We start from the raw sequence: 14,685 nt of genomic DNA, 5'->3' as shown, positions 1-14,685 counted from the left end.
TCAGAAACAATGTCTGATATACTAAGTCCTTTGGAATGGACTTAGTTCTATGTAACTTTTCAGACCCTTTATCCTTTTCAAACAGCAACATTACACTCTAAAGAAAGGTGAATAGGACATGATAGGGCCTTTAAGACTGACCTTGTAATTGTAGTAGGTTAAGTGTATATTCACTCTGTATGCACACACACTGGCTAAAAATGACACAAGAACACATTTTTTATAGCATGAGGTTGCTTATGTATATTCACTTCAGTTTGTGTGACTGGGATAGATTGGATCAAGCACTGATCATGCAGTTTTTCCACAGGTGGGTCTCTGCTCGGCAAAAAATCTAATTCTTAAACATTTTTGTGCTAGGTTCCAAGTAAAGTATCTAAAATTCCTTTAAACAAAATGCATTTGAGAAAAAACAATGTATAACATATTAAGACAAAATATAAGTGTGCTTTGTCTTGTTTCAGTGGCATTTTTTTCACTTGCATGTGAAATACTCTTTTATTCAAGATTCAAATCTATTTTTTTTTTTAAGTACAAAATACAAGTCAAACAACACTAATTATAAACTCATATAAGTTTTTGCAGTGTTGGTGAGTTATGAATCAGGGGATGATCAGGAAAGGCAGATGGCCTTCATTTCTGCGTTGCTGAGACAAAATTCTGAGGTCCATCAAGTATCAAAATACAACAATATGACAGCTAAAACACATAATGAACAAATGCAGATTGTCATGTTGTTTCATTAAATTTCAATAAACACATTTGGCTTGGATCACAGTGATATCACGTTTACAATAAAATTGTTCTAGAAGAATTGCTATGAAATATTCTTACAGACAGAATGACTCTGAATGCATGTCTGAACCAGCTGTAAAAGAAGGCGTACACTATAGGATTACATGTGGAATTATAATATCCCACCCAAAAGAACAAATCAAACAGCAGTGGAGGTACAGAATACCCAATGAAGGGATCAATAAGATTACAAAGAAAAAAAGGTGTCCAGAAAGTCAGATACACCCCTATGACGATGGCTAAAGTCTTAGTGGCTTTTCCTTCTTTTTTTGATTCAGAATTCACTCTCTGAATGGCCTGCACCTGCCTTTTAGCCACATGTAAGATTTTCAGATATATGCAGAGCATGATAAAAGTGGGAATGTAAAAACAGATTGATGAGAATACAATAGCTCCAGCTTTACTCTGAAACAATGTGCAACTTCCGTCACATTTAATGTTCTCATAGTAAAAATCTTCCATGCCAAGGATATTCAGCTCCATAAAGATCATGCCAAACCCCAGAGCAGCTGAAAGAGTCCAGCAGATAATAATCATAACTAGTGTGGTAAGTGACGTCATTTTACTGTGATATTGAAAGGGGTGACATATGGCATAATATCTGTCTAAAGAAATGATACAAAGGTTTAAAATTGACGCAGTGCTCAAAGTCACATCAAGACTGCTGTGTATTTTACAAAACAAATCTCCCAGATACCAGCACGTCTCGATGGAGCGCAGCATGCTGGGAGGCATCACAACTCCTCCTACAAGCAGATCGGCCACGGCCAGCGACAGGATGAGGTAGTTAGTTGGTGTGTGAAGCTGCTTGAAATGAATGACAGTTATGATCACCAACAGGTTTCCTATGATCGTGACAATCGAAGAGACGCTGAAGAGGATGTAGAGTAATATCCGAGTTTCCAAAGGATAGACAAACTTCTTACAAGATGTGTTACTGAACTCATAACAAAGAAAAGGCTTTTCCAGGATTCCATTTTGGCTGATGTTGATTTGCACATCCATTTACACAATTCAGCTCCTGTTTGAAACGAGGGAGAACTTTATTTCAGCCTGCAACATAAAAGTTCTCTAATTTATGATCATTACATATAATTGAGAACATAAACTATATGCAGCATTGTTTTGCATTATAAAAAAAAAATAGTTTAAATCACTTTGTAACTGTGCGCCGAAATCTTATGATTTATAATAATTCAGTTATAAAAACAGTTTACATGTTAATTTACGTGAAATATCACAGTTTCACAGACTCTCATCAATGTTCTTACCTTTCCATCGATGAACCAAAACTACATCATGAAGCAGAAAGGGCAAATTTATAGCACAAGAGTTTCATAACAACCTCCCTCCTGTCAAATCACATCACATTTAAGTTTCCAAGGTAACATCTTCTCAACAGTCTTACAGTCAACTGCATTTCATTTAAATTGATAATTCACTAAAAAGAATCCCACCCTCTGATAGGAGTCATTCCATGAAAAGACTGTTCATGTTATTTTTAAAACTTTTTTTATACATCACATTTTACATACATTATTTTATCTGGACAAAATATGTACCTGTAAAATAGCAGTAACAACAACAGCAGCACCAAATCAACCTTCATTTCTAGAAACGTCCAGTCCACCATAATAATTAGTTTCACCTTATCAGAAATGGTGGCGGTTACTATTTCTGCCATTGGCTATATTTTATTCTGATTTCAGACAATATTATAAACTACATAAAGTAGTACTATTGCACTTAGCTAGTGGTTAGTGCTTGCTATGATGTCTCACACTGAATTTATTGAGGAGGAGTGTTTAAAACCAAAAACAGAACGAGAGTCAACAATGCCACGTTCATATAAATAGTAGAAAAATTACTAAACACTGTTTAGTAATTATCATGCTTGAAGCCATATGGCACGGCTCAAGATTAATTGCAAAATCAGTGGAATTGTGTGTAAAACTGCTGAAGATGTAATAGGAAAAAGCAAGGGGAATAGGAAAAGGAAAGCAGTTCCCTGATGGACAGAAGATAGCAGAATGGCTTTCAGGGAAAGAAATATATTATTAAGGAAAGTAAGGAAGACTTTTTCATTTGATGAGTTCACTTCAAAATGGAAATTTACATTTACATTTACATTTAGTCATTTAGCAGACGCTTTTATCCAAAGCGATTTACAAATGAGGGCAATAGAAGCAGCTAGAGCAGTCCAAGGGCAACAATATCAACAATATGCAAGTGCTGTAACAAGTGTCAGTTAATCTAGCACAGAACAGAATTTTTTTTTTTTTTTTTTTTTATAAATAAATTAGACAGACAGACAATGAATAGAATGATAAGTGCTATTCTCGATCGGTCAGGTGTTGCTGGAAAAGATGTGTCTTTTTAGACGTTTTTTGAAAATGGCTACAGACTCGGCCACACGAATTGAGATAGGCAGGTCATTCCACCAGGTGGGAACGGTCCAGGAAAAGGTCCGTGACAGTGATTTCCTGGAGGGTGTGCAAGTCTGAACTAGCGAGTTTAGGTATATTGGTGCAGAGCCAGTGGATGTTTTGAAGGCGAGCACCACTGCCTTGAATTTAATGCGAGCGGCTATTGGTAGCCAGTGCAGACTGATGAGGAGAGGCGTGACGTGTGCTCTCTTCGGCTCACTAAAGACCAACCTCGCCGCTGCATTCTGGATCAGTTGCAAGGGTTTGATAGTCCATGCCGGAAGGCCCGCTAGAAGAGCATTGCAGTAGTCCAGTCTGGAGAGAACAAGAGCTTGTACCAGTAGTTGTGTGGCATGATCTGATAGGAAGGGTCTAATCTTCCTAATGCTGAATAGTGCAAATCTGCAGGACCGGGTTGTTGCAGTAATGTGGTCAGTGAATTTTAGCTGATCATCAATCACAACCCCAAGGTTCCTGGCTGTCCTGGACGGAGTTATGGTTGATGATCCTAGCTGAATGGAGAGATTGTGATGCAGTGCTGGTTTGGCTGAGACCACAAGCAGTTCTGTCTTTGCAAGGTTGAGTTGCAGGTGATGTTCCTTCATCCATGCTGAAATGTCTGTTAGGCAGGCAGCGATACGAACACCAACCGATGGATCATCAGGTTGAAATGAGAAGTAGAGTTGAGTGTCGTCGGCATAGCAGTGATAGGAAAAGCCATGTTTCTGAATGACCGATCCCAATGATGACATGTAGATGGAGAAGAGAAGTGGTCCAAGCACTGAGCCCTGGGGAACGCCAGTGGCTAGATGATGTGACTTAGACACTTCACCACTCCATGACACCCTGAAGGACCTACCTGAGAGGTAAGACTTGAACCACTGGAGAGCGGTTCCTGAGATGCCCATCTTCATGAGAGTTGACAGGAGGATCTGGTGATTAACTGTGTCAAAAGCAGCAGACAAATCCAGTAAGATAAGTACTGTGGATTTGGAGGCTGCTCTTGCCTGTCTCAGTGCCTCCGTAACTGAGAGCAGGGCAGTCTCAGTTGAGTGGCCGCTTTTGAAACCGGATTGGTTGATGTCCAGGAGATTGTTCTGTTCAAGAAACGTAGAGAGCTGATTAAACACAGCCCTCTCAAGTGTCTTTGCAATGAAAGGTAGAAGGGATACCGGTCTGTAGTTTTCTAAAAGTGCTGGGTTTAGAGAGGGTTTTTTAAGCAGTGGGGTTACCCGAGCCAGCTTAAATGCTGTGGGGAAAGTCCCGGTGTGAAGAGAGGTGTTGACAATGTGAGTGAGTGCAGGAGTAACAGAAGAAGAAATGGCCTGAAGGAGGTGAGTGGGCATAGGATCAAGCGGACATGTAGTGAAATTTCCTTATAATTTACTCACCTCCATCTCATCCAAGATGTTCATGTCTTTCTTTCTTCAGTCGAAAAGAAATGACGTTTTTTGAGGAAAACATTCCATTCTCCACATAATGGACTTCAATGGCAACCAAGATGTTGAAGGTCCAAATCAATGCAGTTTCAAAGAGCTTTAGAGGGCTCTGCACGATCCCAGCCGAGCAATAGAGTATTATCTAGCGAAACCATCGGTCATTAAGAAAAAAAAAGAAAAAGTATATACTTTTTAACCTCAAATGCTCGACTTCGGTGTTGTGCTTCTTCACGATGTATGGCGCAATTACATCGGAAAGGTCATGTCTGTAACATAGGTGGAAGTATCGCCCCAGTGCCGAAAAAACATTATTTCTTTTGGACTGAAGAAAGAAAGACACGAACATCTTGGTGAGTAAACTATCAGGAAATTATCATTTTGAATTGTACTAATCCTTTAAGGGGAATTCAAATGACGAGTGTCAGCACTGGCCAATGCAGTGATCTCAATGAAATGAAGCGTCAGCTTCAGCGTTAACCAGTGCTTAATTTGTAAAGTGGGACGTCCCGGAGTGCAGAGGGGGGGTGGATCCGGCGACTCAAAACGCAGGTTGGAGGTAACGGAACAAAAAAAAATTGACACTGCCTATAGCAGTGCTTCTCAATCTTTTTTCAATAACGTACCCCCTATCATTTTTTTTTCTCAGCCAAGTTATTGAAAATCATTTGAGATAGAAATAAAAGTTATGACTATAGTGAAGTGCCCAGTCAGAATTATTAGATTTATTAAACAAATGAAAAACATTTGCAATAATAAACAATATCACTACCGATAACGATCATCATATTTAAATAAAATATAGGCCTATATTTTATATATATATATATATATATATATATATATATATATATATATATATATATATATATATATATATATATATATATATATATATATATATATATATATATGATGTGTTTATAACATGTTTGCTATAAAAAACAATTGTAATAAAAGATAGGATCACAAGATGCGCAAATTCGGGTGACATGATTTTTTACCACTTTCATTAAGTTTTGCTTTGTAGAAAGCCTTTCTTTAGAAACGAATTTCGTTTTGTATAAATTGTATATTAATTTTAGTAAATGTTGCATCAACTAATTGCTTGTATTTAATAAATAAAAAGAAAATATAACAAACAATATAATAACCGTGACATGGAGGCACCGGTGCGCCATGTTCACTTGCATTGCGCGTGAACTGCAGCGCATCTAATCATAAATAAATTAAACTCAGCATAGGCCTATGCATACATTGGCCATTAAATATATTTGTTGCATTGGATGGATCAGTATCCTTTCTACAACAGACCAGGGCTTTCTCGCGGCTCGCATAAGCAGAGCATTGCATAGTCAATAGACCGCAAAACAAACAAGGCCGCGTGTAGCCTATTCAAGGCAATTTTTATTTTAATTTCAGACCATGCACTGCACGGGTGCGAAATGTAAAAAAATAAAATAGGGAATAAATACGAACACGACCAATAACATTGAACACTACACAAATAGTATTTTTTTTTTTAGACGATTAATTTGAATAGTGACATATGAGGTGCCGGATTCAATAAAATAGGTTCCGGATCGAACATCGGAGTTGCCGGAACATGTTCCGGCGTGTTCCGGCTCAAATTAAGCCCTGGCGTTACCCCGTGCCCTGTTGCTTGTTGACTGAGCCTTGTAAGGTGTTGTGCAAAGTTCAAGTAATTTCCTTTTTTAAAACCTTGTTGCTTTGTTCATGAATTAGTCTGTATTTTTTAATTGACTGAATGGTCTACCAACACACTAGTCCCTTGGCACCACCTACTGGCGTAAGAATGCAACCTCCTCTGTATTAGTTGAAAAATCGTGTTTATTTTTTTTTTCAAAAGCATATGTCCTGCAGTCCTCATAATCCCTGAGAAGGGAACGAGACACTGCGTCGGAACGACACTTTTGGGAACGCCCTTAGCGTTGCGCGTCTGAAGCATGAATGAAACTAAGACCGATCTTGATTGGTGCTACGTCATGACGTAGTATGTGACGGCATACCCGGAAGTATAAAGGGACGCCGAGTCACAACAGCGCTAGCTTTTTCGCGATGAAGCAAATCGCCCTCAGGCATGGAGAGGCGTGGCAAGGAGACGCAGTGTCTCGTTCCCTTCTCAGGGAACAAGGGTTATAGTCATAACCCGAGACGTTCCCTTTCGAGGGAGCTCGCACTGCGTCGGAACGGCACTTTTGGGAACGAAATGCTCACTAGGCCACCACGAACCATGTCTGCCCTAGTGTGAAGCTGAAACCCAGACACACTTAGGATGAGAGCATCCTAGCGCCTGGCGTCACAGGGAGATGCAGACTATAGAACCTGATAAATGTGTGTGGGGTAGCCCAGCCGACTGCCTCACAAATCTCCTGAATCTGAACCCCCATATGAAGGGCTCGAGAAGAGGCCATGCCCCTTGTGGAATGCGCCCTCAAGGCCAAAGGTGAAGGCAAACCGCGCACCTGATAGGCCAAGGCAATCGCCTGAACGATCCAATTACTGACCGTCTGCCTGGACGCGGGCAGCCCCGTCTTAGGAGACCCGAAGCACACTAACAGTTGGTCCGATCTTCTCCACTGCGAAGACTTCCGCAGATATATTTGCAGAGCTCTGACCGGGCAGAGCAAATGAAGTCTCCCCTCTTCAGCCGACACATGAGGTGGAGGATGAAACGCCTGCAGAACCGTCGGCCGTGCCACATTAGATGGCACCTTGGGCACATAGCCCGGCCTCGGATGAAGGATGGCCTTGACTCCGCCCGGGGCAAACTCCAGGCAAGTCGGCGTAATCGCCAAGGCCTGAAGGTCCCCCACTCTCCTCAGAGAAGTGATAGCAAGGAGCAGCGGCACGTTTAGCGACAGAACTCGATCTGTCGCAGACTCGAGCGGTTCGAAGGGGGCCGAAGCCAATCCCTCGAGAACCACTGCCAGATCCCAAGTTGGAACTCTGGAGCGAGTCACTGGCCTCATCCTCCAAGTACCACGGAGGAAACGTACGACCAAAGGGTGCCTCCCCAAAGACCCATCACTTATAGGAGTGTGGAAAGCCGCAATGGCAGCCACGTACACCCTAAGCGTGGATGGGGTAAGCCCTGCAGAGAAGCGATCTTGGAGGACCTCCAGCACTGAAGCCACTGGGCAGTTAACTGGCTTCACCTCACGCTCCCTGCACCAAGTGGAAAACACGTTCCACTTTAAGCCATACAACCTTCTCGTGGAAGGATCCACTACACCTGATGACAGGCCAGTCTCTAAGTACTGAGCCCCCTCAGGGGCCAGACCCAAAGCTTCCACAGCTCTGGCTGGGGGTGAAATATTGTGCCCCCCTGCATGAGACAGCAGGTCCCTCCTCAGAGGGATCTGCCATGGAGGACCTGCCAGCAGTGCCATGATGTCTGAGAACCACACTCGGGCCGGCCAGTACGGAGCTACTAGGAGTAGACTGACCCCGTCCTGCCGGACTCTCTCCAGAACTCCCGGGAGCAGAGCTATCGGGGGAAATGCATACAGACGCAGCCTCGGCCACGTCTGCACCATGGCATCCAACCCCAGCGGGGCTGGATGCCTGAGAGAAAACCACAGAGGACAGTGGGACGTCTCTCGAGATGCAAATAGGTCCACTTCCACTGGGCCGAACCTCACGCATATGGACTTCACCACCTCTGGGTGAAGTCTCCACTCCCCGGGCCTCAGCCCCTTCCTCGACAGGATGTCTGCTCCCTGGTTCTGGTCCCCGGGAATAATCATCGCCCTGAGAGACGATAATTTCCCCTGGGACCACAGGAGGATCTGATGCGCCAGTCTGCACAGAGGGCGAGACCTCAGACCCCCCTGATGGTTCAGGTACGCGACCACTGATATGTTGTCGGAGCGCACCAGAAAGTGATAACCCCTGAGATCTGTGAGGAAGCTCCTCAGAGCCCTGAACACAGCCAACATCTCCAGGTAATTTATATACCATGAATGATGATGGTCCTGTCATAGACCCTGGGTAAAGCGGCCGTCCATGACCGCGCCCCAACCAGTGAGGGAGGCGTCTGTCGAAACGGATTTCCGGCGACATGACACTCCCACACTGGCCCCTGGGACAGAAACCAAGGTTTCTTCCATACAACGAGGGAACGAAGGCCACTGCGCGTTACCCTGATCATACAGAATGGATTTCTCCTCAAGGAAAGCCTCTTGGTTTACTTCCGTATCAGGACATGGTGGCCGCGGAGGTCCGGGAAAAAGCTCCTCAGAGCTTTGTAGACTGCCAGCATTTCCAGGCAGTTGATGTGCCAGGAGAAATGCCGGGTCTCTCACAGACCTCTGCAAAGCGGCCTTCCATGACCGCGCCCCAACCGGTGAGGGAGGCATCTGTTGAAACCGTCTTCAGGCAACATGATGCTCCCAACACTGGCCCCTGGGACAGAAACCAAGATTTCTTCCATATTGATAGGGAACGAAGGCACCTGCGCGTTACCCTGATCATACGGAATGGATTTCCCCTCGGGGAAAACCCCTTGGCTTTCAGCCACCACTGCAGGGGTCTCATGTACAACAGGCCAAAAGGTATTACGTTGGACGCAGCTGTCATGAGCCCCAGCAGTCTTTGAAACTGCTTTACAGTGATGTTGCGGCCTAGCTTCATGCTGGAGACCATCGCCCGTATGGGCTCCACGCATGCGGGAGACATTTGAGTCCCACACTACCACCAGGAACGTGGTCCTCTGGGAGGGCGTCAACTCGCTCTTTTTCGTGTTGAGTCTCAACCCCAAGCTTGAATATGGCCAAGGACGACATCTCAATGCTGAACTGCCATCTCTCGCGACTGAGCCAGTCGTCAATATCGTTCAGCACACGGATACCCTGGAGTCTCAGAGGAGCCAGAACTGCATCCATGCACTTGGTTAACGTGCGAGGGGAAAGAGCTAGGCCGAACGGAAGAACACGGTATTGGAACGCTTCGCCCCCGAAAGCGAGCCTCAGGAACTTCCTCTACGCAGGACTAATGGAAATATGGAAGTATGCGTCCTTTAGATCTATCGTGACAAACCAGTCCTCGGACTGAATTTAATTCACGATGATAGGAATCGTGAGCATCTTGAACCTGAACCTCCTCAGAGACCGGTTCAAGTACCTCAGATCTAAAATTGGGCGCAGACCCCCATCCTTTTTGGGAACTATAAAGTACCGACTGTAGAACCCCGACTCCCTGTCTGGCGGAGGAACACGTTCTATGGCCTCCTTTACCAACAGGGATTGTACTTCCTGTTCCATTACCCGAGCCCGCTCTGGGACCACTGCAGTCCAAACCACCCCACTGAATCTTGGTGGGCTGTGGCCGAACTGCAGTCTGTACCCCTTCTCTACAGTGCGCAGGACCCATGGCGACACATTCAACAGGCGTTGCCACGCCTGGAAGAAATCTACCAAGGGAATCAGTCTCTCGAGACTGACTTCGTGTGCTTTTTGAATACCATTCTCGACCCCCTGAAGCGGCTGACTGGCAGGGAGAGGTCGTGGATGATTTTCGGTGTGCGGACGCCAACGCTGCCTGTCCGAAATCCCTCAGGGCGGACGAGGTAGCCCGCGTGCGCTGGAAACTGCTGTGGCCTGAAGCGTCATTGACGGCTGGATTACCACATTGATTTCCAGAGAGCTCCACGGAGGAGGCGACCTCGATCGATCGCTCCTCGGGAGAAGGGTTGGCCAAAAGGGGCCTCATCTAAGGGAGCAACTTGACAGGGCCGCAACAATTTCGGGCAGACACTGCATAGTAATCGCTGGAAACTGATGTGTCCCACAACGCACGAGGTGGCGGGAACAAACATCAATTTCCCCCATCTTAGATGATAATTCAGAGAAGTGAAACACGGTTTGGATTATAGGCTGAATTAAAATATCTAACTTCTCAAAGTCATATAGCCCATTTAATTCCTCAGAATGAAATGCTGCCATCAATCACCCAACAAGTGAAAACGGTCTGAATGGTAGGCTGAATAAAAATATCTAACTTCTCAAAGTCAGATAGCCTATCCCATTTAATTCCTCAGAATTAAATGCAGCCGTAATAACCCAACAAGAGAAACATTTCTGAATGATAGGCTGAATAAAAATATCTAACTTCTCAAAGTCCGATAAAATTTCATTTTAATTCCTCAGAATTAAATGCAGCAATAATCATCAAGCGATACTGTTTTAATATTTATTATATATAAGGTATCGTTATCTACACGCTGCCTCGGCAAACGCGAGATCAATCCGTTCACAATATATTTGGCTTTCATCCCTCGAGATGAAAGTCCACAGGCGCAAGGCTGAAAGACCCAAGAACGCACGGCTGTACGCGTCAAGTTATTTCTCAATGAACACAGCCAGAACACTCAGGAGCTGACTGCATGACTCTCGCCCAAACAATATCACATGTTCACTCTTGTTGCAGAGATAGAGTCTTGCATTATGAAGTGACAAGCTCTTATTTACTACTTCAACTGCCTCGATGCTGAGCACCTCTAATTCCTCGGAATCAAAGTGCTCAAGCATCGGGTTCTCAACCCCGGGGGAAGAAGCCGCACAAGGAGGGAGAACATCGGAACTGTCTGATGATGACCGGAAAAAGTGCCTCAGCAGTCCCGACCTCATCAGCCAATTCCCACTGCGATCCCCACTATCTGGGTCGCCGCACCGCCTCAGCGGACGCAGGACCCGAATCGTGGGGAACGAGAGCCTGGCTGGCCTCATCGAACACGGCCAGGCAGGAGCGCAGCACTCTGATGGGTAGTGCTTCACAGTGCTCACAGCCAGCTCCCTCGAGAGCTGGCCGAGCGTGCTGCGCTCCCTAACAGTTTACACACATCAGATGTGTGTCCCCACCCGTGTTTGTAGCGAGGGCAGGGGTGCACACATCTTTTAAACTGTTCACTCGTCATTCTTTCTCTTTCAGACAATTTAGCTTAAACACAGTCAGTTTCTCTCACACACAACACACAGCACATTTGCTGAAGTGCGAAAAAGCTAGCGCTGTTGTGACTCGGCGTCCCTTTATACTTCCGGGTGTGCCGTCACATACTACGTCATGACGTAGCACCAATCAAGATCGGTCTTAGTTTCATTCATGCTTCAGACGCGCAGTGCTGAGGGCGTTCCCAAAAGTGTCGTTCCGACGCAGTGCGAGTTCCCTCGAAAGGGAAATTCTAATTTTCTTTCCTTGGTTTCCTTCGTTGCTTGTTTGGTCTTTACTTTTTTTCACTTGGGCTAGTTACCCCAGGCAAGTATCAACACATTATTATGTTTTTCTAATCTTCGTTATTTGTTCCGTAGTGACGTGTGTGTTGAAGTAAGCCAGATATGTGCAAATTGTGCAAAATACGCTGTATTTAATATCATGATGACTCACGAGTTGAGTATTTGCGCTAAATCTGCACAGATTTGGCTTACACAAACTTCCCCAGTAAAGTGAGTAAACATAATAAGTAACCCGCCAAATTGGCTAGTGATTTGACAGCATTACCCGCCACAGTTGTTTTTTACCCACATTTGGCAGGTTGGCGGTGTTAATTTCAAACCCTGGTTATATACACAAGTTCTGTCATGAAACTCTAGATGGCGCAGGCTGATGGTTCTAACGCAAGCTGATGATAATTGCAGCATTAACTACTTTGCACAAGCTGATTGGTCCATGTTGCATCTGCATCCAATGAGCTTGTTGCTCAACACAGCTAAATGGCTGGTTACATTCACAATAGCAGTTTGCAGCACACTTCAGAGTTTCTCTAAAACCCTCCACCTTCCCCAGCTCCACCTGTATAGATCTGCTATGGGTTATTGATATATGCTATTTGTGCAGCGGCAGCATATCTTACTCGCACATGTATTGGTGTATGTATTGGCAGAAGCAAGTTCCTGTACTTGCTCTGCAGCAGCAGCAATGGAAATTAGCAGCTGCAGCGTAGCAGATCTATTCCGCCAAGACCTAATACATTAACATTAACATATCCATTACCATGCTAAAAATCTTCAGAGAGTTGTCATGATGGAAATCATGTTTAACTAAAACATCAGAGTCCATGGCAAAAGTCAGAAGAGCTTGTCGAGATAAGGCTGTTCTCTGCAGGGCACATGAGTACTGACTGTGGTGATCGCTCGGACCACGAAACTCAGAAAAAAACGCTGGGGGAAAGTTTCAAGTAGGCGCTCTCTTTATAAGTAAACCACAGATATGATGTTTAAACAACTACATTCTGGCCTGAAAACTCTTAAAACTACATTCCGTGACACAACAGCTGTAGTATTTTGAAAATTATATCCATATCAGTGCCATATCAACACATATCTGATTTGAGGACCTGAATTATCTAACTATACAATTCTAATATAAAGGTACGCTATGTAACATTTTTTCAGTAAAATATCCAAAAACTACTAGGCCAGTGTGATATATTTTGTTCAATTGAGTAGGCTACTTACAATATCTAAAATGTTTCCAACTATTTGTAAATCGTGAGAAAATTGCTATTTTAACCAAGGAACCGGGATGTGTGAGGGAGTCGCCTGTCAATTGCGTCATATCTGGGTTACCCTCAGTTTCCGGTTTTATTTTGCTGAAACGCTTTACTCTCACTGCAGTGTGAACAACTGTCATAGCAGCCGCCGAGGGAACGCACAGAGTAACATCTAACATCTAAATCTAAGTCTAAACTCTTTTACCATGTTCACCGGGAACTTTACCTGCACGTTTATTTCGGCCCTTGGTTTGTTTTTATATTCTGTACCAATGTTTACTGATGTTTTTATCTTGTATCTGTGTGTGTCGTAGACACTGTGTTGTGTGTGTATTTTAAATTTTACCAGTATCGTTATTCTAGCTTGATAGTGAGTACTAAAATACATCTTATTTGTTTATATTCATAATGATAAAGTTAGATTTTTTATTACATGTGATTCTGACATGATGTCACTACATGCACTTCTTCTCCGCTCGTCTCAGGTAAATAATGCGTCTTTCAGCTGAGCTGATCGCGGTCGGCGTAGCGCGTTCATGTGTTTTGGGTGCGTGGCTTTGGAAAGAGCCCCGAAGGGAGAAGGTGGAGTGAATGGAAATAATGAGCTGTCTTTAAAACAGTCGTGAGAGGTCTACAGACACTCAATTTTTATACTTTCTTTTTCAGAGTACTTACATTTTAATTATGTATTGATATATAAAGAAAGTTTAAACAAATTTGGAAAAAAAGTTTTTTAACCAAATCTTACCTACCCTACCTTTAACTATGTCATAAATTGGCTCATTAAAAATTATTTTTTTATGACAAAATCACTTGAATGATGATCTTAAATAAATATAAATAGTTTTTGGACATTGCTCTATGTGTTAGGGATAGAATACCGCCATCTGTAGGTTTGTGGAAAAACTTTAGGAATTATAGTTAAAGAGAAAGAGTGCAATGACCACATTATCCACTAGAGATCCATAGGGAAGTTATGCAAAAGTTAAGCTGCCTTTCATCTTTCTTTTATTTGCCCCTTTCCCTCTCTTTCTCATGATTGTTCCATGTTGCATTTGTGCTCTAGTATTTGTCCTTCATTTATGTATTGATTTTTTTCAGATTTATGCCAGTTTTGTTGATTTTATTTGCCAGTTTCTATAAAAATGCTCTCTGTTGCAGTCACACACATGTATGTGTTGTGTGTGTGTGTGTGTGTGTGTGTGTGTGTGTGTGTGTGTGTGTGTGTGTGTGTGTGTGTGTGTGTGTGTGTGTGTGTGTGTGTGTGTGCGTGTGTGTATGAGACAGAAAGTTCGTTCCACTTTGTGTTTATGCTCTAGGACCTGATCTTGATATAAATGTAGACATTTTCAGATTTATACTGGATTTAGTTGGGGGTTTTTTATAAACAAAGTGAAAAAAAAAGCATTTTTTACATTTTCCCATTCATTGCCAAAATAAAAAAATGCTCCAGACACCTGTGTTTGAGTGTGTGTGTGTGTGTGTGTGTGTGTGTGTGTGTGTGTGTGTGTGTGTGTGT

The 14,685-nt window shown here is 43.5% G+C and overlaps 1 protein-coding gene across 1 annotated transcript; it reads right to left on the bottom strand.

Moving 5' to 3' along the window:
* Window positions 1-789: 789 nt before the first annotated feature.
* Window positions 790-1,800, bottom strand: LOC307134895 (trace amine-associated receptor 1-like; the record flags this gene model as incomplete). The annotated part of the gene is made up of 2 exons (XM_079830976.1): window positions 790-1,400; window positions 1,473-1,800. The coding sequence occupies 2 exons, from the start codon at window positions 1,798-1,800 to the stop codon at window positions 790-792; spliced, it is 939 nt and encodes a 312-aa protein (XP_079687102.1).
* Window positions 1,801-14,685: the final 12,885 nt, after the last annotated feature.

The sequence above is a fragment of the Gobio gobio genome (genome assembly GCF_949357685.1).
Source record: "Gobio gobio genome assembly, chromosome: 12".
NCBI classification, from domain to species: domain Eukaryota; kingdom Metazoa; phylum Chordata; class Actinopteri; order Cypriniformes; family Gobionidae; genus Gobio; species Gobio gobio.
This window is presented reverse-complemented; position numbering and strand designations above follow the sequence as displayed.